We start from the raw sequence: 26,140 nt of genomic DNA, 5'->3' as shown, positions 1-26,140 counted from the left end.
TGAATAGGTATTAGTTCACCATAGAGAAAACAAGAAATGGGACGGGCGTGGTGGCTCACGCCTGTAATCCCAGCACTTTGGGAGGCCGAGGTGGGTGGATCACGAGGTCAAGAGATCGAGACCATCCTGGTCAACATGGTGAAACCCCATCTCTACTAAAAATACAAAAAATTAGCTGGGCACGGTGGTGCATGCCTGTAATCCCAGCTACTCAGGAGGCTGAGGCAGGAGAATTGCCTGAACCCAGGAGGCGGAGGTTGCGGTGAGCCGAGATCGCGCCATTGCACTCCAGCCTGGGTAACAAGAGTGAAACTCCGTCTCAAAAAACAAAAAACAAAAAACAAAAAAAAACAAGAAATGATAGTGACTAGCAGGAGGCACAGCAGAGATTCTGGGGCATTGTAACATTCTATTTCCTGTTCTGGAGTAATAGGTGTGTTTAATTTGAGAAAATTCAACAAGGAATATTTTTAAAATCTGTACCCTTTTCTGTTTGCATTTTTATAATACAGTCATAAATTTTTTATAGTTTATATATTTTTAATTTTTATACAAATTTATATTTTTAAGTTTTTTATATAATTTTAAAATTTTTATATATTTTCAATAATTTTATAATACAATTTTTAAATGAATTAAAATAATTTTTAAAAATCTGAGGAGCTAATTCATGCATTTGGTGCCAGCTTTAGAGTCATGAGAAGGTGGTTGGTGTGAGAGAGGCTTGTCACCATGTTATTGTCCTCTTGACAGTGTAGTGAATTGAGCTGTAATTCCTTGCAGGGGGTGATAATATTTTATGTATCATTGAAACATAGCCAAGGAAATACCCTGTGCAAGGATTCTGGGGCTAGAATACTTAAAAAGGAGAAAAAAAAGGGAAAATATAAGAGAAAAGAAGGACATATGAGCTGGAAGGGATAGAAAGATCCAGGGAATATGTGAGAGAATGATTGATATAAGCCTTGTTACCTACCAGCATCAATTGAAAAAAAAATACTGAGATTTATGCTTTGTTTACATTCACCCTGGAAGTAAGATAGCATGAAGTGACATTAAGACTGTATATATTTATAATGTAAATGCAATTGTAGAGTATTAGTATTAACATGCACTGGATACTCTAAGACATTTATTCTCAGCCTATTCTTATTGAAATTAGAGTTAATGTATATTCTCTATGCTTCTGTGTCATTTTGTTCATTCTTCAAGTATTGCTACTCATCACACTATATTAAAGTTACTTCATTGTCTGTCTCCGTCACTTTTCTGACACCTCCTAGAGAACAAGGACATTGTTTTATTCCTCTCCAAACTGCCAAAGCACAGCATATCTTTGAACCTTTGAGGAATTGCTCAATAAATATTTGTTCAATTAAATGAATGGCTTTTAAGATGATCCTGCACATGGAATTCTCAATTATTTATGAATTTATAGGATCATGAAATCTGCTCCTATAAAATGTAAATGCTGCTGTTTGCTTATTTCTAATTTATTTTTTAATTTGATCACCAAAATCAATTTTTTAATGAGAATTTATTAGTTCATCTGAGCATCCTAACAACCCTGCATGGAATAGAAGGGCAGTATTAAAATACCAATTTTACAGATGAAGAGGCTATGCTTATAACATAAAAACAATTTATTAGAGCTCATACAGGTAATGTCAGAACCAGATCTGGACTCTAGAGTTTTGATTTTTCACTCAGTTAATTTTCTCTAAACAACTATATCACCTATGGCAACAGAAGTCATTCTATAAATTATCCTGGGGAGTTTTAACTCCCAGGTTGTTTTTTTCTGGATATAACTTGGTTTCTTTTTTTTTTTTTTTTTGACAGTGTCTCACTCTGTCACCCAGGCTGGAGTGCAGTGACTCAAATCTCGGCTCACTGCAACTTCTGCCTCCCAGGTTCAAGCAATTCTCATGCCTTAGCCTACCAAGTAGCCGAGACCACAGGCACACACCACCATGCTGGGCTAATTTTTGTATTTTTAGTAGTGATGGGGTTTCACCATGTTGACCAGGCTGGACCCAAACTTCTGTCCTTAAATGATCCTCTGGCCTTGGTCTCCCAAAGTGCTGGTTTTATAGGCATGAGCTACCGCACCTGGCCTAACTTGGTGCCTTGCCACCTTCTTTAGACAGCCCATTCTTCTACTCCCTATTCTCACCTTCACCTCGCCTGTCCTCACTTCATTCCCTGAGATTACAGAGAAGAAAGGCTATTTCTTCTTTCTTTTTCTTTTTTTTTTTTTGAGACAAAGTCTTGCTCCCCAGGCTGGAGTGCAGTGGCACGATCATGGCTCACTGCAACCTCTGCTTCCCAGGTTCAAGCGATTCTCCTGCCTCAGGCTCCCAAGTAGCTGGGACTACAGGCATGTGCCACCACGCCCAGCTAATTTTTTGTATTTTTAGTAAAGACGAGGTGTCACAGTGTTAGCCAGGATAGTCTCGATCTGCTGAACTCATGATCTGCTCACCTCAGCCTCCCATAGTGCTGGGATTACAAGTGTGAGCCACCGCACCCAGCTGAAGAAAGGCTATTTAATATTGGCATACTATTGTGTCTATCTGCAAATTCATTTCAGCATTCCTTATCCCCTACATATGTACAGTTCTCGAATACCTCTTTTGAATCAGTTGAAACTGGTTTTTACTGCAATCTCACTAATTCTCTCATTAACTAGCTCAATACATTCTTTGACGTGTTCACTGTATACTTGTAGAAGAGTCATGATTTTACACTGAGAATTATTCTTTAATAATGGATGTTTTCTCAATAATGTATGAATAAAGGCAACTTCAGGGAATGATGCAATTTTTGCTGATCTGCAATTCACAGCCTAAGTAAAAATTTTGTTCTCTCTGCAAATCGTACTTTAAGACCTAACTAGTAAGTTCAAGGACCTGTCTTTCTGTGCCCCAGTGGAAGAAACAATTTCAGTCAGATGTGATGGACAACGTAGACACGGAGAAATGACTTGAAAAACTCTTCCAAAGTTCCCTGAGAGACTCAGAATACAGAAAGAGTTGTCTCAAGCCTTAGATAGAAAAGATAAACATGAAGAGTCTTCTCCTCTTCCCCTCTCTTCCTTCATGCCCTCCATTTTCAAGGGATTGAGATTTGAAGAATCCTATTCCTATCAATTGGCAACTTTATAGTCTCTTATATTCGAACCACAGCAGGTGAGAAGAGAGAGTTGGAAAAGAAACTAAATTATCACAGGCCCTAAACACTTTTTAAAAGACATTGCTCTGGGCCGGGCATGGAGGCTCATGCCTGTAATCCCAGCACTTTGGGAGGCCGAGTTGAGTGGATGACTTGAGGTCAGGAGTTCAAGACCAGCCTGGCCAACATGGTGAAACTCTGTGTCTACTAAAAATACAAAAAATTAGCCAGGCACCGTGGTTAGGTGCCTGTAATCCCAGCTACTCAGGAGGCTGAGGCAGGAGAATCACTTGAACCAAGGAGTTGGAGGTTGCAATGAGCTGAGATGGCTCCACTGCACCCCAGCCTGGCAACAGAGTGAGACTCCTTCTCAGAAAAAAAAAAAAAAAGACATTGCTCTAAATTCTGTAAGTATCAGTCATTGTCATCATCATCATTATCTTTATCCTAATTTATAAGCAATTATAAAACTTGTCACAAACCTCCAGTTTTCAGCCTGGTATGTAGAAGGATGGGCTTTGGAGCAGGTAGGTGAGGGATCCAACCCTCTCCTTCTAGCTTTGTCACAGGCTTTGTCTCACAATCTCTGGAGTCTTGTCTCTTTATCTGTAAAAACAAAGCCATGGCTGTTGAGGATATTAACTGAGATATGTTTAAGATAACATACACAGAAGCTCTGTGGGAACTATTAGCTTTGTAAAAGTGTCAGTTGCTGGACTTGTCTCTCAGTTTCCTTATCTCTAATGAAAATTATAATGGAACCTACCTAATAGGGTTCTTGTGAAGTCCAAATATATTTAATAAATATAAGAACAGCTCCTGACACGGTTAGTACTTAACAAATGTGAGCTATTGTTATTATTAATGTGTGCTCCACGAGAGGGTGTGCCGGATTTGAAACACCTTGTCATCTCCCAAAAAGCCTAGCATCGTGCACCTAGCAGGCGCTCACTACCTCTTTGGGGAATGATTTATAAAAGGAAGAGTGTTCTAACCTCAGCCTCCACTGCAGGGGGCGTCCGAATGTAGAACGTTCGTTCGTAGGCCGGAACCCAAAGCTCCGGACGCTGCGACGCCGGAGCCTCTAGGCCACCGGACACGGGCGCCGGAAGTAGCGGAGGCGGGGTCCGCGCTGCCGGGTGAAATCGTAGGCCAGCGAAGATGCTGCTGGAGTTGTCTGAGGAGCATAAGGAGCACCTGGCCTTCCTGCCTCAAGTTGACAGCGCGGGTCAGGGGGCGCGGGGGCGGTGTTCTGTGGGCTGGGGAGGAGGTCCAAAGGCAGCGCCCGGCACTCAACAGCCTCTGACTTTCGTTGCAGTGGTCGCCGAGTTTGGGAGGATTGCTGTGGAATTCCTGAGGCGCGGCGCAAACCCAAAAATCTACGAAGGCGCCGCCAGTAAGAAGGGGAAGGGGACGGCTCCACAGGCTGCTAGGATAGTGCGAGCCATTCTCTGTCTCCTGGGAGAGAAGGGAATTATTGCGATTCCTACCTAGGGTCTTGTTCCCATTGTAGTAGAATAAAACCAGCAGAGCTCTTCAGTCAGGTGCAAATCCTGCCCGTCACTTAAGTAGCTGTGAGATTGTTAAAGCTTCTATTAAATCAGTTTTCTCATGGTAAAATGTACATAATACCACCTCACTTTCAGAAATACTGAAAAGAAGTTGGTATAAATATACCAAAGCCTGTGGAATAGCTGGTTCAACTGTAAATATGCAAGTATTTGGTTTTCATTATTAATTGTTCAGATATCCGCTTTTGCTAAAAAAAAAAGTGTTGTTTTCCCCCTGGATAAGAGGCAGTCTCTGGGATTAAGTCAATCCCTGTCCAGTTCCTCTTCTACCAAACTTGAAGGAGCTACGTTCAAGAGAAGGGCTACGCACCTGATATTAACCTCCATAGTTTGCGTTTTGTTGTGGGAAATACCAAAGGCATTTGGCTGGGGGTGGAGTGAGAAGGAGCAGGAGCCTCTGGCCAACTTACTATTTTTCATGCAGTGTTTGAAAACATGTAATAATGGATAGTGTTTATTTTTACATACAAATATGAACAAGGTAAATACCACAGTAGTAATTTATTTGCTCGTTTTTGGTTTTCTTTCTCAGGAAAACTCAGTGTGAGTAGTGACACTGTCCAGCATGGTGTGGAAGGATTAACGTATCTCCTCACTGAGAGCTCAAAGCTCATGGTAAGGGTTTCTCTGGACTCTTTTGTATTGCCTAGATCCTTAAGAAAGGTCTAGGGTACTCTACATCATAGTCCTGGCAGGTACCTGTGTATTTTAATGGTTTATAATTGAGTTTTTGAAGATTTATCTTAAAAAAATTATATAACATCATCTACGGACATGACTACCTCTTGCTAGTATAAATAGCTAATATAGAAGTATCTCTAATTCTGCATGTTGTTAAACCATATATGTATACTAAGATGAGAGAGAATATTAATATTTTGTTTGCATATCAGCAGTATCTGGCTTAATGAAGAATAAGAAAGGAAACTGGGCATTTTAATTATTTCCATTTTATATTTTAATAAAGTACTTTTATGTATCAGTAACTCAGATTTTGGCATGGTGGGCAATGGTTATCTTTAAGGAATACTGTTTCTTTTACTAGACAGAATACATTAGAAGATAACATTCTTTTGTGTATATCAGGTATTTTAGCTAGACAAAGATAAATTTGATGTTCTTTTAAACTCAATTTACTTAGATTTCTGAACTGGATTTTCAAGACTCTGTTTTTGTTCTGGGATTCTCTGAAGAATTAAACAAATTGTTGCTTCAGCTTTATCTGGACAACAGAAAAGAAATCAGAACTATTCTCAGTGAATTGGCACCAAGCCTTCCCAGTTATCATAACCTTGAATGGCGACTAGATGTACAGGTATAGCATTTTAAAAATTAACTTAACATAGAATATAAGAATTATGAATTATTTTAGGTCTGCATCCTGTTTATTGTATTCCTTACCACCTTAACTAAGATCCGGTTTGAAACTTTGTTTTTTTAACGTTCACTTTTAGGCCATTTCTTTTATTTTCAGTGTGTTCAAATCAGTTTAATTTGCAAAGTTTATAAGAAATTGGTTATTTTTGAAAAGGAAATGATTATGCAAATTTTTTAGGTGGTGCCTAGATGTTTAAAAACTTTTCTGTTTGAATATAACAGATGTGGAAAAGTGCACAGGTCAATGTACTGCTCAATGAATTATCACATGGTGCATTTAACTATGACTCACACCCCAGAAGCATCTTCCTTGCCTCCTTACAATTACTGCCCCTTCCCTCCTTTTCAAAGGTGACCAGCATCCTGACTTCTAACACAAATTACCTTTACCTGCTTTTTAACTTTGTATGTATGGAATGACTCAGTAAATATTCTTTTGTACCTGACTTCTCTCACATATTATTTTTTGTGAGATTCATCTTTCAGTTGTTTTTAAAGTCATATAAATAAAGGGTATATTCAAATCATTGCATATAGTCTTTATTAAGCAGAGAGAGATGAGTTAGTAGATGTGTACTGAATGCCATCTGTCACTGATTAGAGCTGTGCTAAATGTTTTCAGACACAAAAGAAGTGTAAGATACTTTGTCAACTGGAAAAGATGTTATCACCTTGGTTAGGGATATTAGGCATTCTCAAAATAACTAATAATTAAAGGTCTTTATAAAATAAGGTTCTTGATGGGGAGAAAAGAATATAATTATATAAATGAAGATGACAGCTGTTTCAAAAAAAAATGCGTGTAGTTGTGTATATGTGCTGGCATTATTCAAGAAAACTTCCAGCAAAAGGAAGTGAAATTTCAGAAAGATGAATGAATAGAGAAAATTAGAGTAAATATTCTTGGCAGATAAGGCAGAATATGTTGTAAAGGCCCACATTGATGCAGAAATGAGCATATGAATATGTGGTACAGTGCACTAGTTTTCAAATTTGACTTCATATTGGAATAACCTGGGGAGCTTTACAAAAATTCTGATGTTTGTGTGTAATGCCCAGAAATTCTGATTTATTGGTATAGAGTTTGGCCTGACCATCAGGAATTTTTAAAGCTGCTTTTCACCCAGGTAATTCTAATGTGCGATACAGTTTGGAAACCACTGTTGTAGTGGATTCTTCTAATTCAAATGGAGGTAATGTCCAAATAGGTTATAGAAATTCAGTTAAAGGGGTTTAGGCCTGACATAGCAGACAACAGGAAGCCCTTGTAGATACTTGGATAAGAGAGTAACATTAAGGCCAGGCGTGGTGGCTCAAAGCTGTAATCACAGCACTTTGAGAGGCCGAAGCAGGTGGATCGCCTGAGGTCAGGAGTTTGAGACCAGCCTGGCCAACATGGTGAAACCCCATCTCTACTAAAAATACAAAAATTAGCCAGGCTTGGTGGCACATGCCTGTAGTCCCAGCTACTTGGGAGGCTGAGGCAGGAGAATTGCTTGAACCCAGGAGGCAGAGGTTGCAGTGAGCCAAGATTGTGCCACTGCACTCCAGCCTGGGTGACAGAGCGAGACTCCCATCTCAAAAAAAAAAAAGAAAAAAGAGAGAGAGTAACATTAAAAAACAATCACTTAGGAAAATTAATCTAGCATCTTTGGGCAGAGCTGAATGGAAGTGGGAATTCAAAATATGGAGAGCATCAGGCCTTTACACATTATTTTTCCTCTATATGAAATGCTTTTTCTGCTTTGCTGCTACCTCTTGACTCTACTCGTTCTTATCCTTTTAAGTCTCAGTTTAAATCAGGGCTCAACAAACTATGGCCTGTGGGCCAAATCTGGCTTGCTACCTATTTCTGTAAATAAAGTTTTATTGGGACACAGTCATACTCCTTTGTTTATGTATTATTTATGGCTGCTTTCAAAGTACAAGGGCAGAGTTGAATAGTTGTGCCAGAAACAGTATGATCTGCAAAGCCTAAAATATTATCTGGCTCTTTATAGAAAAGATTTGCTGATCTGTGCTCTAAATGATGTCTTCCTCTGGGAGGAATGCCCCCTGCTACTAGTTAAATCTTGGTGGCATTTGTGTTTTCTTTTCATGGCACTGTGCTTCCTCTTTTGGCAAGTCATCTCACTTAAACGTACCTGATTTTTTGTTGTTTGTGTTTGTTTGTTTTACTAAACTGTAAACACTGGGATAGCAGGGACCATGCATATCTTATATATTCTCTTTCTTCCAAGTCTCAACATCTCTATGCTTCACATGCTTAACTGTTGACCTTGCTTCCAGCTTGACTAAGAAAAGAGAAGCCATCAGAAAGAACTCCCACAAGCACCAATTACCACATCTCTCAGCCTGTATTAGGACCCACTTGCTCTGCCTTCTCTCCCGTTTCTCTTGTTGAAGTGCCTGTGCTCTTATCTACAGGCAGCCTTTTCCCTTGTATACCTCAGTCCATCCCTATTTACCCTCATGAGGACAGAGTTCTAGTAATTATTCCCTCTCTTACCTGCATCATACTTTGTTTACCTCTATTGAATCATTGCCTTCTTCACATAGTCAGAAACCCAGTCTTGATGCCATTTACTCCTCCTACTGCCACTCCATTATTTTGCTCCTCTTTATACTAAGACTTTTTTTTTTTTAAGACAGCATCTCTCTTTGTTGCCCCAGGCTACAGTGCAGTGGTGGGATCTCGGCTCACTGCAACTGGGTTCAAGCGATTCTCCTGCCTCAGCCTCCTAAGTAATTGGGATTACAGGCGGGTGCCACCACGCCTGGCTCATTTTTGTATTTATAGTAGAGACAGGGTTTCACCATGTTGGCCAGGCTGGTCTCGATCTCCTGACCTGAAGTGATCCACTTGCCTTGGCCTCCCCAAGTGCTGAGATTATAGGCGTGAGCCACCACTTCTAGCCTATACCAAGACTTCTTGAAAGAGTTGTCTCTATTTGTATATTCTCTCTTCCCATCATCTCTTAAACTCTTTCTAATCAGACTTCATCATCATCATCACTCTCCTCTCATAACTTACTCAAGGTCATCACTTTTTATTTTTATGCCATTCTGTTGATTAACAGCATTTGTCACAGTTAATCATGTCTTCCTACTTGAAATACTTTCTTTCGTTGCCTTCTGGGAAATAACTTCCTCTGCTTCTCACCCAACTTCACAGGCTCCTCTTTCTCAATCTCCTTTACCGATTTCTATCTCATTACCCTTTAAACATTGGGATGCCTCAAAGGTCAGTTCTGAATCTTCATACCTTTTCCACTTACATTCTCAAGCTGGTTTCATCCAATTTGAATTTTTAAATAATGCCCATATTCTTGGGATTCCCAAATTTATATATTTAGCCTAGACCTGTCCTTCAAACTTCAGAGTCATACAGTTGAAGCCTGTTTGACATCTCCACTTTGGTAATTTGATAAGCATTCAAATGCATTATGTCCCAAACTGAATCTCACCTTTCTTACCCACTGATACAGTTTGGTTGTGTCCCTACCCAGATTTCACCACCTTGGATTGTATTAATCCCCATGTGTCAAGGGTGGAACCAGGAGGAGATAATTGAATCATGGGAGCAGTTTTATCCATGCTATTCTTCTGATAGTGAGTGCTTACAAGATCTGATAGTTTTATAAGGGGCTACCCCCTTTGTTTGGCATTCAGTCTCTCTCCTGCCGCCCTGTGAAGAGGTGCCTTCTGCCATGATTGTAAGTTTCCTGAGGCCTCCCCAGCCATGTGGAACTGTGTGTCAATTAAACCTCTTTTCTTTATAAATTACCCAGTCTCCGTTATTTTTTCACAGCAGTGTGAGAAAGGATTAATATACCTACTCCTTACTAAAACTGCTCCTTCCGTAGCCTCTCCCATCTCAGATGGTACATCCATTGTTTGAATCATACGGGCCAAAAATATTTTTGGGATCATCCTTGACTCCTCTCCTTGACCTTCATCTAGTCCATCTGCAAGTCAATTTTTTAAAAAGGTATCCACAGTCTGACCACTTCCCTTGTATGATTTGAAAAAAAAAGTAGGAAATTTCACACCAAAATTATAATTTTTGACAACTTTTGAAAAATTAGAAGTTCAGGCGCACTAGAGCCACACTCACACGTGGCATTAATCAGTTGAAGATAGATTGAATTTAAGGTGATGACAGCTTATTTAAGTTGCAGCCTCTACATTAGGTGAGGATGTGGGCCTAGAACTTAGATGCAAAATTATTTCAAATCACAAATGAGAATGATTTTTCTGACATCTGCACTGAATCTCATTGGTTGCTCATGACTAATAAAAATAAAAGCCAGTGATTAAAGTAAGAATGGTTTTAGGGAAAACAACCACTAGACACAACACAATGTCACTGAAAGTAACAGCAACATTTAAGAATAGAGGGATCATCAGGGGTATAAGAGTTGAGACAAAAGCCTTAGGATTTGGACAGAAGAAAGATGTATCTGTCATACTATATCTTCAAATTTTACACTTGGGATAGGGTGGCTGGCATAGAGAATATTCCATTATCATGAGCATCTTCAGGTACATGCAGATAAACAATAAAAAAGATAATTTCTTATGTCCCATTAATCCATTCTTGCTTCCACACATCTATTCAGTTATCAGACCATTTATTAAATGTCTGGTGCATGCTAGGCCTTGTGGGCTTAGCAGTGAAAGAAACAGTGCTTGCCTTTAAGTCCTCACAGTCTTACGGTAAAAGGGAGACCAAAAAATAAAATTTCATTAGAAATCAGCAATTATAATCAAGTGTGATGAGTGCTTGAATAGGCATGAACACAGGATGTGGTATAAACCAGACTAGGCTCCAGGAGGGCAGGTATTGTGTCTTGTTCCTTACTGTGTGCCCAGCACACTACTGGCATCTAATAGGCATTCTGTGCGGAATAGAAAGAGTGGGTGGCAGGGGGAGTGGCTTCTTAAGTTATTTATCAGATATTTCTTGTACCCCTAACATGTGCCAGGTGTTGTGGATACAGCAAAGAACAAAACACAGTTCGTGCTCTGGGGGACATCATAAGCAGCAAGTTTTGTGGGGTTCATGGGGGAAATGACTGTGGATAAGCCTTTATATTAGGTCCTTTCATGATAACCCAGTGGAGATGTGAAGATGGTCATATATGTGGCTCAGCAGTAGTTTATCTTATAGATCTTTACCTGTCTCGTGTGTGCAAGTGTCCCCTGACTTTTGGGGTCCAATAGGCTTTAACAGTTATTTTTTGGCTTTATTGATTGGCTTTGAGTTTTTCCATTATGAAGACATTTTTGGAAGTTAAAATTAAGAAATTGAATTTCCTAAAATTAAACTCAAGATAGTTCATTTACGGAGTAAAATCAGTTTGAATCACTGCATTATTGCTGGGACTAGTATGGTTTAAGGTTGAGAGTATACTGAATGAATGTTGCTACTTATGGAGAAGTGCATTTAAGGCCTAAAAAAGCTACTCAGAACCAATTGAGTTCCTGAGCTTATTTGTTGAAACCATTGCATAGGATTTTAACTGGAGTGGATTCTTCTGCTCAGGGAGAAAGGCATATCAGGTAAGACCAGCTATATGGCTAGGAAACTAGTAACAAGATACAGCACCTTTCATGTTTAAGTAACTGACTTGTTCCTTGTAGACTCTTAGTGATGGACAATTACCACTTAATTATTGTGAGCTTGCTTATGGGAATCAAATTAATCATTATAGCTTAGTGTCTCATAGGGACATTTCCCCAGACTTAATAAATTGCCAACACAATTGATGTCCTTGTTAATAGCATTAGTAATTGAATATACCACTATCTGAGACTGATGCAGGAGGATGTTCCTTTTAGGGCTGGCTCATTTACAACTACTACTTCATTCTTTTTTTTTTTTTGAAACAGAGTCTCGCTCTGTTGCCAGTTTGGAGTGCAGTGGCACAATCTCAGCTCACTGCAACCTGCGCCTCCCAGGTTCAAGCGATTCTCCTGCCTCAGCCTCCCAAGTAGCTGGGACTACAGGCACGCACCACCAAGCCCAGCTAAGTTTTGTATTTTTAGTAGAGACGGGGTTTCGCCATGTTGGCCTATATGGTCTCAATCTTGACCTCGTGATCCGCCGCCTCGGCCTCCCAAAGTGCTGGGATTACAGGTGTAAGCCACTGCGCACGGCCTTCAAAGCATTCTTTTCCTGTCCTGCCCACATGCTATTTGCTCTGAGGCTAAATAGAGAACTGAATTAGGAACTGTAGCTACATGAAACATAATTTATGTATCCTGTTTCCTACTTGATATTTTTTGCCAGAATACCCTCTTCAGTGCCTTGAGATATGGCCCTTCAAAGTAAACATTTTTTTCATTATTTTTCTAATTTGCATTGACATATGACATTTTAAAGTTGTTTTTATTGTTGTTATGTTTACAGGGAGAAGGACAGAATTTCATTCCCCTTAAAAAATAAGTCCATATTAAGAATTTTGTGGGCTACTGTCCTTTGTCCTATGGTACTGTCATTCAACTTCTTTCTGAGAAAAAATGTCTTACTAGATGTTTGTTAGGGATGTTATGTAATCTCTTTTCTAGAATTATTAAAGAATAGTATAGATATTTGTAAAGATATTTAGATATGTTGTCTAAAAATTGGAGGATAGTAGCTTTAAGTCTTTCAACAAAAAAGTCATGGCTTCATCACATACCACATACACTCAGTTCCTGTCAGTGCGGTCCCTGTCTGTCAGTGTAGAGGAAAAACAAATATAAACAAAGCATAATTGAATAAATAAGTACTGTTTTCAGTTATATGTATAGTTTGCATATATGTCATAATCTATAATTATCTGTACTACAGAGATGATCTTAAACTGGTACTTTAGCCTGCAAGTACCTATTTTATGTTTAGGACTAGGTCACTCAAAGGGATTGACCTATTGTTTGTAAATTATCTTGGGACATTAAATTTCAGCCTTGGATCAGTATCTTGGGTTCTTTTGGAAGCCCAAGTTACCTAGAATTATTTGGAAGAAGTTATTAGTCAAAATATTTTATGTTATGGAATTAAATTTATCCTGAAATCTCAGGTTTAGATTTGTTATTCACTTGAAAATCTCTTCAGGTTGGAATCTAGTCTTCTTGACATGACTCCACTATTTTTGATGACTTTTTTGCTGTCTCCTATGACAGGATGTTTCAGGCTCATCTTGTATAGTTTCTCTCCTAGACTTCAAATCAGCTATTGCTTTGGATAGTTCTGGTTCCTTTTAATGGAGACTCTAAAGACCGAAAGGACCTTCAAGTTGGTCATTGTTTATAGTTTTGGGTTTTTTCTTTTAAAAATATGTCAGTAGTACTTATTTTTTAAATTTTGGGATATTTTATACAAATGAAAGGTTATAGGTACTCAGTTTAAAGAATAGTGATAAAACAAATACCGGTATACTCACCACCAAGCTTAGCAAATAAAACGAGTACCTCTGAAGAACTGTACCATCCCTCGGTTGTAACCATCTCCCAGCCACCTGGAGGAAACCATTATCCTGAATTTTCTGTCAATCATTTCTTTCTTTTTTTTTTTTTTTCCGGAGACAGAGTCTCACTCTGTTGCCCAGGTTGGAGTATAGTGGCGTGATCTCAGCTCACCACAACCTCTGCCTCCCGGGCTTAAGCAATTCTTCTGCTTCAGCCTCCCAAGTAGCTGGCACTACAGGTATGCACCACCATGCCCAGCTACTTTTTGTATTTTTAGTAGAGACGGGGTTTCACTTTGTTGGTCAGGCTGGTCTTGAACTCCTGACCTCGTGATCCACCTGCCTTGGCCTCCCGAAGTGCTGGGATTATAGGCGTGAGCCACTGCGCCCAGCCCAATCTTTTCTTTATGGTTTTTTTAAACATAAATTTTGTCACTAAACTGTATATTTTTTAAACTTGTACGTATTCTGCGACTTGCTTTTTTTCATCATTTTCTTTTTAGTTTCTTCTATGATAACCCATGTTGCTGTAATTCATTTCTTTTCTCTGCCATTGAGTAAGCCATTCATTGTGTGATTATTCTTGGTTTGTTCATTCTGTTGTTAATGAATATTTGAGGTATTTCTAATTTTTAGTTTTTGGAAATATACTATCAGGAATAAATGTATATGTGTAAGACTTTAAGGTATATGCTTAGGAGTAGATTGCTGGTAATGCATATTGTTTTCCAAAGTGGTTTTCTCATCCCTTATAAGCCTTGGATGAGAGTTCCCATTACTGTCACTTGCAGTGCTTGGTATAGACAGGTTTTTAATTTTTGCTAGTCAGATATTTGTAAAATGGTATTACATGTGGTTTATTGGCTATTATCCTAATTAATAAAGTTGAACATATTTTTTTATGTTTATTCATTTGTCTTCTGTAAAATGCTTATTTAGATCTTCTTTATATTTTTGTCTTGAGTTTTGAGGTTTTTTCTTATTAAATCAGAGGAGTTCATCACACATTCTGGATACTAATCTTTTTTTGGTTATATGTGTGTTGCAAAATATCTTCTCTTGGTTTATGACTTGTTTTTTCACCATCTTTAGGTGTCCTTTGAAGAAAATTGACTTTTAATGTAGTTAAATTTATTAGTTTTATCTTTATGGTTTAAACCTTTTATATTATGTTTAAGAAATCTTTCCATACCATAAAATTGTTTTTATACTCTTATTATTTTCTTTTCAAAGGTTTTAAAGTTTACTTTTCATTTTGAAGTCTATAATTCATCTGAAATTTAATTTTGTATATGGTTTAAGAGAATTATAAATAATATGTATTCCACATGGTTATTAAATAGTTACCGTGCTCTTCTTTCCTTCAAAATCAAGCTTGCAAGTAGAAGTCTCAGGCAACAGATTAAACCAGCAGTGACTATAAAGCTACACCTTAATCAAAATGGAGATCACAACACCAAAGTTCTACAAACAGACCCAGCCACCCTGCTCCATTTGGTTCAACAACTGGAACAAGCATTGGAAGAGATGAAGACAAACCACTGTAGGAGAGTTGTTCGCAACATCAAATAGTGCCAGTTTTAAGGTTTGAATCCCTTTGAATCACTTATGAATTGATGATATATAGCAATTACTTTTCAAAATTATTTTTTTATTAATTCATGATGATAAATACATCTAGACTCCTCAGCATCTATTCCAAGATACTGAGGTCATCATCAGAAGCTAAAGTAAAGTTCCTTTCTTGGTGCTAACTGTGGTCATCTTGACAGATTAAGATGTATTTTATATTTTAAGTCTCATGCTCTAACACCAGAATTAGCTGGGTGGCCATTATTTTGTATTTTAAATATGATAATAGGATTGAATCAGCTAGAAATGAATCTATATCTTCTGTATATATGAATGACTATCCTGGTTTTGCTACTTCTTTTGATTGCTTAACTGTATTATTTTCCTCTTTATTGATCAAATTTGAAAATAAAATTCATAGTGTAATACTATTACTATGCAGAATTTTCTAAACAGTTTAGTATTTTTGACTTTTAAAACACCCCACAATGTTAGTAGCCACAGAATATTGAACATCAATATGATTTTTAATGCTATATTGTTACGGGTAGTTTATTCATTTTTCTTTGTGAAGATGATAAGTATTTACCATATTGCCTAAGTTTGCATGATCATGGTTAACTGGCTTAAATGGTACTCAAATTTGTGTGGTCATATATTGTGTCAAGGACTGATTTCTTCCACCATACCCAAAGCATCTAAGAGACACACTGTCATTTACAATTTCTTTTTTGAGATGGAGTCTTGCTTTGTCACCAGGATGGAGTACAGTGGCGTGATCTTGGCTCACTGCAATCTCTGCCTCCCGGGTTCAAGCGATTCTCCTGCCTTGCCTCCCAAGTAGCTGGGACTACCAGCACGTGCCACAACCACACCCAGCTAATTTTTGCACTTTTAGTAGAGACAGGGTTTCACCATGTTTGCCGGGATGGTCTTGATCTCTTGACCTCGTAATCCTCCCGCCTCAGCCTCCCAAAGTGCTGGGATTACAGGCCTGAGCCACTGTGCCTGGCCCTGTCATAAATAATGGATGCAGAGAAATATAATCAATTCTTGATTGTCCCAGATACAAATTATAGTCACTTTTTATAATTTGAATAAACTATGATGAGGGAAGAAAGACCATGTTTATTACTTTATAAACAAATGTCCCTTCTCCCTTACAAACTTGATTTATGTTTTGTTTTGTTTTTTAGTAAGGAACCAAAAACTTTTGGCCTGAAAAACTCAGGTGCTGATTTGTCAGGTTAGCCTGAGAGATTGCGGAGACACAGAGGCTGACTTAGGGAGAAGAATTGTATGAAAGGGTGGAAATGAGGGTTCAGACTTAACTGTATCTAAGGTCTTATCCTGAGAGTCTTATCTTTATGGAATAACCTAGAAAGGGCTGTAGAGGCAACCAGATTCTAAACTGCACTTCAGACTTTATCAATACTTTACTTGCTAAGAATTAGGGATTTTCAGGTCAGAGTGATTTTCAGGTCAGAGTGATACCATGTTGCAATCTCTTTAGAGAAGAGAGAGCCTAGCAGGGAATAGGCCAGTGGAAGAAAAGCATACTTGAAATGGCTCCAGCATCTAGGCTACCCTTTTCCTATAGGTGTATGTTCTACAGTTGTAAAAAAAAAAAAAAAAAAAAAAAACTATATTAGATGTCAGCAAACTATAATCAGAAATAATTTTTAATTATAGTGACAACTTGATTAGTGAAGCTGTCATATATACAACTTCACAAACAAAGGGGAAGCTTTATCTATTACATGGATTAGTAGCCTATGTCATTGGTTTTAAAAGCAACATGCCTGCAAAGCTTATATGATAAAAAAAACTACCTCTGTGAGGCCTTTTATTTGTCCACATTCAATGGAAGATAAACATGGCTGACCTCAGCCAAGACTGAAACAATAACCCTTTGTCTCCTCAGAACAACCTATCTCCCATTTCTGTGTCCACTGTTCTTACCCCAATTAAAACAAGAAAGCATGTGCTATTTTTTTTTTTTAATTTTTATCAACCTCCCTTGGCCTTCTTTCATTGTACTCCATTATTCCTTCTGTGATGTTCTACCTTCTTCACTTTTTGGGACCAGGGTGAGTTGGGAGCGGTTTGCCTACCTTCTTTTAGAATCTAGAGCTCATCTTTTAGTACAAGCCATTGAATGAGCCTTTTCCTTTTTTTGCTCAAACATTCCACATCCTTGTGGACTCCCCTGTGTTGTTTGTTTTATATAACATTTAATATTTGTTATAGCTTGCATATGAACATAATTTTCTGTAGCAGTAGTCACTGTTTTACTCTCCAGTATAACCCATAGTTTCTTGACTCTGAGTAATGCGCCTCTATAACTAAATTTCTCTTGGAGCATTTTGGATTATGAGTATGCTGATTTTTCAAGAGTGGCTGGTGCATATTTAGACTTAAATGTCATATCCTTCATGTCTCAAAGCCAAAATAATAACTTCTCATCTCAGAACAGGGCTGTGAGCACATGCCAATGTACGTGTCACAAAGTCTACATATGTTACATTCCTTGGAAGTCTCCTTAAATGTTTCACAAAATGTCAACAAGCTTGTTTTGTTATTGATGTTTCTGAGATTGGTCACATTTAAGACAGTAAACAGGAAAGGTGGTAAAGATGCTATAAGAAGATGCTGTATCTTGAGAATTGAAAAATGAGAATCTGACATGGTTTGAAAAATCATGAAGGGTGTGTATAAAGGATGCATGTGTAGGAGCCCTTAAAATTCATAACAGTATGTGTCCTTTTAGCATTTTAATCTTATGAAAAGGTTAAGAGGTAAGTCTTCATTGGACAAAAGGATTTGAATTTAGGTTCTGTGGCTTATTATGGGTCCTTGATAAATTCTCAAAGCCTTTTATTTGTTTAATCTCTAAAATAGGAATATAGGATTACCTACTACATTGGCTTATAAGGACTAAATGAGACCATGTATACTGAATGTTTAACATAGTACCAGGCTTTACAAAGCACTCAATAAATGTTTACCGTTATTAAAATAGTTTTGTAGACTGAAGACCCCATTATTTTACAATACTGAATTATGTGCTGTATACTTTGCTAAAGAAACTGGGAAAAAATGTTAACTGGTTGTTTCTGGGTGGCAGAATTATGGCTGTTTCTTTTTCTTTTTAATTTCTATAGTAAGTTTGAATGACTTTCATAATATTTAGAAAAAATACTAAAGGAAAGAAAAAAGATCAGAGAATTTAAATATATTTTTAGTAGATATTTTTATCCAAATTTTAATTCTTAGAATGATAAACACATAGTTTACCAGAAAGCTCAGCTGTTCAAAACTACTGAGTCCCCAAAGGACTCGAGTAAACAGGCTGAGGGTTTTACATAGAGAGTGCTCTAGATCTAGTTTCCTTTTTCTGTCTTTTTTTTTCTACATGTTAGTGAAGGAAACATGGGAATCTTATCCAAGCCATTTCTCCTTTTCTAGGTAATACTACATCTAAATGGAGAATTGTCTGTGTTATTTTTCATCTCAAATGAAAACATAGTACTTTTCACCTCCCTTATGGTCGGGAAGTTCTGCTATATTAAAGTCCTCCTGGTATAATTTAGTCAGTCTTCTCTGTACTTATATGAATTTGATTAAATCTCTTCTTACCTTTCTAGAGTTTCCATAATCATAGATTACTCTCACATCTTTCTTCCACCAACAGTAGAAAATATTTTGGTGGAAATGTTATGATACTACATTGCCTCTAACTTAAATATGTTCACTTTTAAAACCATCATGACTGTTATGTTCAAACTTAAATACTTAGAACAAATGAATGTAATTCCACCATTAATGTGGTTAGTTCAGTGAGCGTTATACATTTTGAAAGTAATGTCTGAATTATAAAAGCTGAAAAAGCCCATTATTTTTCAGCTTTCAAAACATTCTATAAAGATGAGAAAAATACTTTATGGCACTAAAGTGTATAGTTAATGATTTGATCACTGAGTAGTAATGGCTATTTGTTCTAGATTTTTATAGCTCCTCTCTACCCAGGAACTTAAACTATAACTTAAGTATGCACAACAGCCTTGAGTCCATAAGTTTTGACATACTGTAATGGGGAAACATAGAAAAAACAATTTTAAGCCGGGCACAGTGGCTAATGCCTGTAATCCTGGCACTTTGGAAGGCCAAGGCTGGTGGATCATGAGGTCAGGACTTTGAGACCAGCCTGGCCAATATGGTGAAACCCTGTCTCTACTAAAGTACAAAAATTAGCGAGGCGTGGTAGCATACACCTATAGTGCCAGCTACTCAGGAGGCTGAGGCAGGAGAATCGCTTGAACCCAGGAGGTGAAGGTTTCAGTGAGCCAAGATCCCACCACTGCACTCCAGCATGGCCGAAAGAGTGAGACTCTGTCTCAAAAAACAATAAAAATAATAGTAATTTTATATCCTTAATGGGCTGAAAGTAAAAGAGAATATCAATAATACAAATATCTATGTTAATGTACTCTAAAACTTGGCTTTTACTTGAGTTGTTGCCATTCTAAACCCAAGCAACTTTTTAATATGATTGAACTCCTTTTTATAATTATAGTGAAAATTGTGTTATCATTAGAAATTTTACTAACTATATGACCACCAGAGTGAGAGACTGTGCTCTTTTATTGTACTTGAGCATAAGTTGACATTTTTTAGTTGCAAAGACTACACTTTTCATTTTCTTCTCTTGCAGTTATCATATCTGTTGCAGAAGAGTCTGCCCAGCAACCAAAAAGGGAAATAACACAAAAAAAGATTTTTGCCTTTTCTCACCAACCATATGAGGCCTTTTAACTTTTTAAATTGTTTTACTCTGCTCTGTTAACACTGAGCTACAGACTATCCACTTATGCATGGCATTATATTGATAACAAAACACATTTTGAAACCTTTTCTGGCTTTTTTACATGGTACAGATTCAGTTTTGTTAAATAGTAAGTGCTTAGAGTGATCCATATTGTGTGTTGAACAAAGGCTAAAGTTCTAATCTCAGAATTTAGAATTGTCTTATGCCAGTCCATCCTCTAAAACAGTTTAATCTATAAGCTCATTAGGCTGCAGAAAGGAATCTCCTGAGGGAGTTATTCTGAAGAAGGGAAGTTCCTCTAGTCTGGCGTCTGCTAGAATTGCTTTTCCTTGTAACTCTACCTTCTTCTGGAAGGCAGAAATCTAACATGATTCAATGGCTACAGCTGTAGAAGTGTGCAGAAGAAAGGTTAAATCATTATAGAATACTGAAGAATACTTTGACTGAAATTATCCTTACTCTTTTTCCATTGAAGTGGGGTCCCCTGAGGTAATCAGAGGTGTGATGGGAAAAGCAAATCAAGTTCTTTTTTACCTGCATGCCAATGTTGTGATTGTCATAAGTCCAGTGAGAAGTGGATGCCTGTGGTTTTTTAGGAATGTGCTTAGTTCACAGAACGAAAAGGGTTCTCAGTTAACTCAAAGACTAAAAACACACAGATTAAAATTCAGAGAATGAGGAAAAGAAAATCCAGGGAAGTCTGAGTTTCATTGGAGCAAGTATAGATGGTTAGGATATGATTTCCTGGCATGGTCTGAAAACCGTATTCTTTCATTCCAAATAAATAAAAAATTCTTACAATGCTCAAGTGAGTTTAAGTGCTGCACCATAATAAAATGGCTTGATTTGCAGCTGATACTTGGCACAATTCACAGACTAAAAGAAGAGCTTAAGAAAAGCTGCAGGCAGTTTTTTTTTTAGTATCCCGGGGGAAAATGAGCAATTCCCCATGTACTTTTCAAAAAGGCAAAAATTATTTATCTCCTGGAATGAGCAATGTAATTAAAACCTTTTTTTCCCCCATGTTTAGTCTTTCAAGAATGTAATTACTGGGTATTCTTTTCTATAGTTGTTTCATCCACTCTTTGTTTTTGCCAAGAGATAAATACTAAATTCCGTGCCTGTCTTAGGCCCTTAAAACAATTTATTTTCATTCCAAACCTCTCATTAAGCCTCCTCCCTTTCTTTTAAGAAATTATTTTTTATTGAGATATAATTCACATAAAATTTACCCTTTCAAAATGTACAATTCAGTGGCTTTTAGGATGTTCACAAAGTTGTGTAAGCATTAGCACTCTCTGATTACAGAACATTTTCATCATACCCAAAAGAAACCTGTAATTATTAGCAGTCACTCTTCATTTTCCTTTCTCCTAGCAACCACTAATCTACTTTCAGTGGATTTGCCTATTCTGGATGTTTCATATAAGTGGAATTATATAACATATGCTCTTTTGTGTCTGGCATCTTTCACTTAGCATGATGTTTTCAAGGTTCATCCATGTTGTAGCATGTGTCCGTATTTCATATCCTTTATGACTGAATAAGATTCCATTCTGTGGATACTCCTTTTCACAGTGTTTTAAACAAGCTTTTTCTTGGTCTTACTGTCATTATAATATGTTGCAATTTATTTTGTGTTCATAAAAGAACTTCTAACAGATTTAGTAATATATTTTCTATAATTATGGTTTTTTATAATTATCTTCCCAGTGTGGTGGCTCAGGCTTGTAATCCCAGCACTTTGGGAGGCCAAGGCAGACAGACAGATCACTTGAGGCAAGAAGTTCGAGACCAGCCTGGCCAACATGGTGAAACCCTGACTCTACTAAAAATACAAAAAATTAGCAGGGTGTGGCGGCAGGCACTTGTAATCCCAGCTAATCGGGAAGCTGAGGCAGGAGAATCGCTTGAACCCAGGAGGCGGCGGTTCCTATGAGCTGAGATCACGCCATTGCACTCCAGCCTGGGCAACAACAGTGAAACTCCATCTCAAAAAAAAAAATAGAATTATCTTCCCATATACAAGTTGGAAGCGTCTGAGAGCAACCTCTTCTTAACCAGTTATTAGAAGAGTTGTTTTCCAGTGGATTGTGTTTTGTTTTTAGCCTTATTCAAAAATTATACCAGCTATGAAGTTAGATGAATTCTTGAAGAGATTTAGCTAAAATCAGCTGTAAAGAAAATTAGATTTACAGTCAGTCTCCATATCTCAGTTTCACATACATGTATTCAACCAACCACAGATCAAAGGTATTCAGAAATATAAAACTATAACAATAAAAATAATACAAACACTTTAAAATATAGTATAACCACTATTTACATATCATTTACATTAGGTATTACAAGTAGTCTAGAGATGACTTCAAGTATAGGGAAGGATGTGCATAGGTTATGTCCAAACACAGTGCTCCTTGACTTATGATGGGCTTACCTTTAGAAATTTTATTTTTCTTGCTTGCTTTTTTTTTTCTTTTTTGAGAAGAAGTCTTGCTCCGTTGGCCAGGCTGGAGTGCGATGGCACGATCTCGGTTCACTGCAACCTCCGCCTCCCTGATTCAAGTGATTGTCCTGTCTCTGCCTCCCGAGTAGCTGGGATTACAGGCATGCACCACCACACCCGGCTGATTTTTTGTATCTTTAATAGAGATGGGGTTTCTCCATGTTGGCCAGGCTAGTCTCAAACTCCTGACCTCAGGTGATCCACCCACCTCAGCCTCCCAAAGTGCTGGGATTACAGATGTGTGCCACTATGCCTGGCCCATCTTTTCAATATTTTTCTATTTATGATGGGTTTATCCGGATGTGGTCCCCTCATAAAGACCATATTAAATGTATGTATCACCATCCTAAAGTCAAAAAATCGCAAGTTGAACAATTGAAAGTTGAGAACTTTCTGTACTACACCATTTTATGTAAGGGACTTAAACATCCACAGATTTTGGTATCTTCAGGAGTCCTGGAACCAATCCCCTGTGGATACCAGGGGAAAACTGTGTATCTTTTTAATTTTAACTTAAAAGATTTCCAACTAAAATGAGAGATGTTCTGTGGGCATTTGGCAGATTTAGAAAAGATAGGAAAGCAACTAAGTCTTCCTATAGTCATCTAGTGTTTTTCAAATTAGAAAGGTAAAAACCATTAAAAATTTGTCTATAGTAGAATGGAGAAAAGGGCATTTGCTGTTCCGTAAGTCCATGCCTCAGAATATTCTAAACTAATTTTTAAATATCCACATCGGGAGATCTTTAGGACACTGCTTCCCAGATGATGCAGCTGCTTCAGCCACTGACTTCCAAGGCTCATAAACTATTGGAGGAAATGGAAAGGTACATAAACATCATCAGTTCAGAGTGCGTTAGGCAGATGAAGAGCTACAATAAATAAGGACCTCTGCATTTATAAGAGAGAGACCCATTAGTTTTCACTAGGGACATCGAGAAGATGCTTTTTTTAACTGATCATTTTGCTGTTTTGATTACACCCCAGTTTACATGTGTGGAATATTCTCTTCTTAGTTGGCTATAGTTTAGTGGGACTGTCAAACATGGGGCCGTGCTCTCTGCTATCCATACTGAGGCTATAAATCTCTCCTGGAACTCTGAAATCCTTGGACTTAAAGAGAATGGTTGACACAAATTCGTTTTAGTGGCCTGACCAGGTGTTTGATGGCCTGTTACACAGCCTCATGGATCTACTCCTATTCTTGTCCTTTATGGACCAGGTCTTAGGTCTGTCCCTTGATTCTGCAGAGTACCTAATGCATTTCTAATAAATTCATTCTCTGCTTAGGTTATGGTATTAGGGTCTAACCCTAAATGCTATCGAGTGTAATGATACAATTACATTAATTTTATAAAATTCCTTACATTATTACACAAATGGAATTTTTGTAAAATAGCTCCACAAATTGTCATGTATCTAAAAGTTATTTTTTTAGGATAAACATATATATTGGCTGCAACAAACATAGTTAAGATCTCACGGTTTGATTAGGGAGACAAGATTCAAAATATACAACATTAATGACCATTTTTCTTTAATGCAGTGGTCCTATTTGCTTTCTGTACCTTCTCTATCATATCTATAAATTCTTATCTCTGGAAAACTCAATAATCTGGTGGTTTCACTACAATTCTTTCAGTATTAATATATTACAGTCTGCTTGTAGAAATAAGATTAAAAAACAGCTGGACATGAGGGCTCAAATCTGTAATCCCATTGCTTTGGGAGGCCGAGGCAGGAGGATTGCTTGAGGCCAGGAGTTGGAGACCAGCCTGGGCATCATAGCGAGACCCCATCTCTACAAAAAGTCAAAAATTAGCCAGATGTGGTGGCATGTGCCTGTAGTCCCAACTACTTGAGAGGCTGAGGTGGGAGGATCACTTGAGCCCAGGAGATTGAGGCTGCAGTGAGCAGTGATTGCGCCACTGCACTTCAGCCTGGGTGACAGAATGAGACCTTGTCTCAAAGAAAAAGCAAGAAGATAAAACATTAAATAATCATCGAATGATACAGTGCCTAGAATAGTACCTGGCACAGAGTAGTTAAATTAATGAACAAGTGAATAAATAAGAGTGATGAGTGAATAGTACATGCTATATACTCTGTGCATGGGCTGCTGAGCTCTACAGGAGAACATAAGCAAAACCACAGAGATTATCAAGTTTATACATTCATTGTCATCAATCTCAATTAAACCCTTAACACTGGCTGTCTTTCTGTTTCCCTAGTCAGCTGTCTCCCATTTTCAACAACTATTTCAAAACTTCTCCACTTGCCTTAAACCTCCAGTCCACCCAGCACCCCTTCTCATTCTTGGTAGATGACTCCTTCCTTCACAGAACAAACAGAGGTGACCAGACAGGAATTCTCCCCTCTTTTGGTCACCAAGTTTACAATTCTCCCTGTTCCCTGCCCTAATAGTCCTTTTCCTCTCCCATTCCAGTAGAAAAGCCATTCCTTACATTTCTGGATCCCATTCTTTTCTGACACTTTTGTGACTTTTCCTTATTCATCTTCCTGATTTCTTATGTTAAAAAGTAAGTATTTTTAAGTCTATTTTATCTCAATGTCCTTTGATTCACATCCCTGTTCAGTTACCATACACCTTCCCTATTCTCTAATTCAGTAACTCCTTGAAAAAATTCACCTGCCTTTCCAAACCAATCTTGGTAACATTTTCAGGAACTTCCATGTTGCTAAATCCAGTGCATACTTTTCAATCCTCATTTTAATGTACCCATCTCCATCCTTTGTTTTCTTATTTTCTTTTTTTTTCCTCTAGTATTCTCCCCTGCCCTACTATGTTCTTTTTTGTCACTCTGCTATTTTGCATCCTACAACTCTAGCACTGTATTATTATTCTTTGCAGGACTCTCCTCTATGCTCCTCTTAGTTATAAGTGTTCCCCAGAGCTTCATCCTAAGCCATTTCTCTCCACACATTTATGCTAGGTAGTTTGGCTTATTCCCTAGGCTTTAATTAACATCGGTTTGCTGATAACTATCAACTATAGATGTTTGTCCCATATTGGTCTCCTGAGTTTGAGACAGATGTACCTACTACATATCTGACTTAAATGTCCAACAGGTACTTCATACTCAAAATAAACAAAATTCGGCAGAAGTGTCCTTCTTTCCTTTTTGCTATAGGCCCAAGTGATTGCTGCCAACATGGGCAAGTTCATGAAACCTGGGAAGGTGGTGCTTGTCCTGGCTGGATGCTACTCTGGACGCAAAGCTGTCATCATGAACATTGATGATGGCACCTCAGATCGCCCCTGTAGCCGCACTCTGGTGGCTGGAATTGACCACTAACCCTGCAAAGTGATAGCTGCCATGGGCAAGGAGAAGATCGCCAAGAGGTCAAAGATCAAGTCTTGTGAAAGTTTATAACTACAATCACCTAATGCCCACAAGGTACTCTGTGGATATCCCCTTGGACAAAACTGTCATCTATAAGGATGTCTTCAGAGATCCTGCTCTTAAATGCAAGACCCGACAAGAGGCCAAGGTCAAGTTTGAAGAGAGATAAAAAAATAGGCAAGAACAAGTGGTTCTTCCAGAAGCTGCAGTTTTAGATGCTTTGTTTTGGTCATTAAAAAATAAAAATAAAAAAACAAACAAAATTCATCTTCTCTTACAAACTTGCTCGTCTTC

At 37.9% G+C, this 26,140-nt stretch overlaps 2 protein-coding genes and 1 pseudogene across 3 annotated transcripts in view; all 3 read left to right on the top strand.

Annotated features, from left to right (window-relative positions):
• Positions 1–4,295: 4,295 nt before the first annotated feature.
• Positions 4,296–26,140, top strand: part of COMMD2 (COMM domain containing 2) — a 60,331-nt gene continuing 38,486 nt past the window's right edge. The window contains exons 1-6 of one of the 2 annotated variants that reach the window (XM_012437094.3): positions 4,296–4,402; positions 4,493–4,570; positions 5,278–5,360; positions 5,887–6,060; positions 14,951–15,161; positions 25,634–25,875. In XM_012437094.3, the coding sequence (XP_012292517.1) occupies positions 4,336–4,402; positions 4,493–4,570; positions 5,278–5,360; positions 5,887–6,060; positions 14,951–15,148 (600 nt within the window). In that variant the 5' untranslated portion in view covers positions 4,296–4,335 and the 3' untranslated portion in view covers positions 15,149–15,161; positions 25,634–25,875. Of the gene's footprint in view, positions 4,403–4,492; positions 4,571–5,277; positions 5,361–5,886; positions 6,061–14,950; positions 15,162–25,633; positions 25,876–26,140 lie in introns of those variants that run through there. The other variant, XM_064378792.1, reaches the window with a different exon arrangement.
• The window catches only part of WWTR1 (WW domain containing transcription regulator 1), a 233,902-nt gene continuing 222,848 nt past the window's right edge, over positions 15,087–26,140 (top strand). The window contains exon 1 of the mRNA XM_012437092.3: positions 15,087–15,161. The gene's annotated coding sequence lies outside the window, so the exon portion shown is untranslated. The remainder of the gene's footprint in view (positions 15,162–26,140) is intronic.
• Positions 25,655–26,109, top strand: LOC105706589 (large ribosomal subunit protein eL27-like; annotated as a pseudogene).

Source organism: Aotus nancymaae, unplaced genomic scaffold (genome assembly GCF_030222135.1).
Source record: "Aotus nancymaae isolate 86718 unplaced genomic scaffold, 86718_ANA_hifiasm-v0.15.2.pri h1tg000019l, whole genome shotgun sequence".
Lineage (NCBI taxonomy): Eukaryota > Metazoa > Chordata > Mammalia > Primates > Aotidae > Aotus > Aotus nancymaae.
Note: the sequence above shows the minus strand (reverse complement) of the source record. Positions and strands in the feature narration are given on the sequence as shown.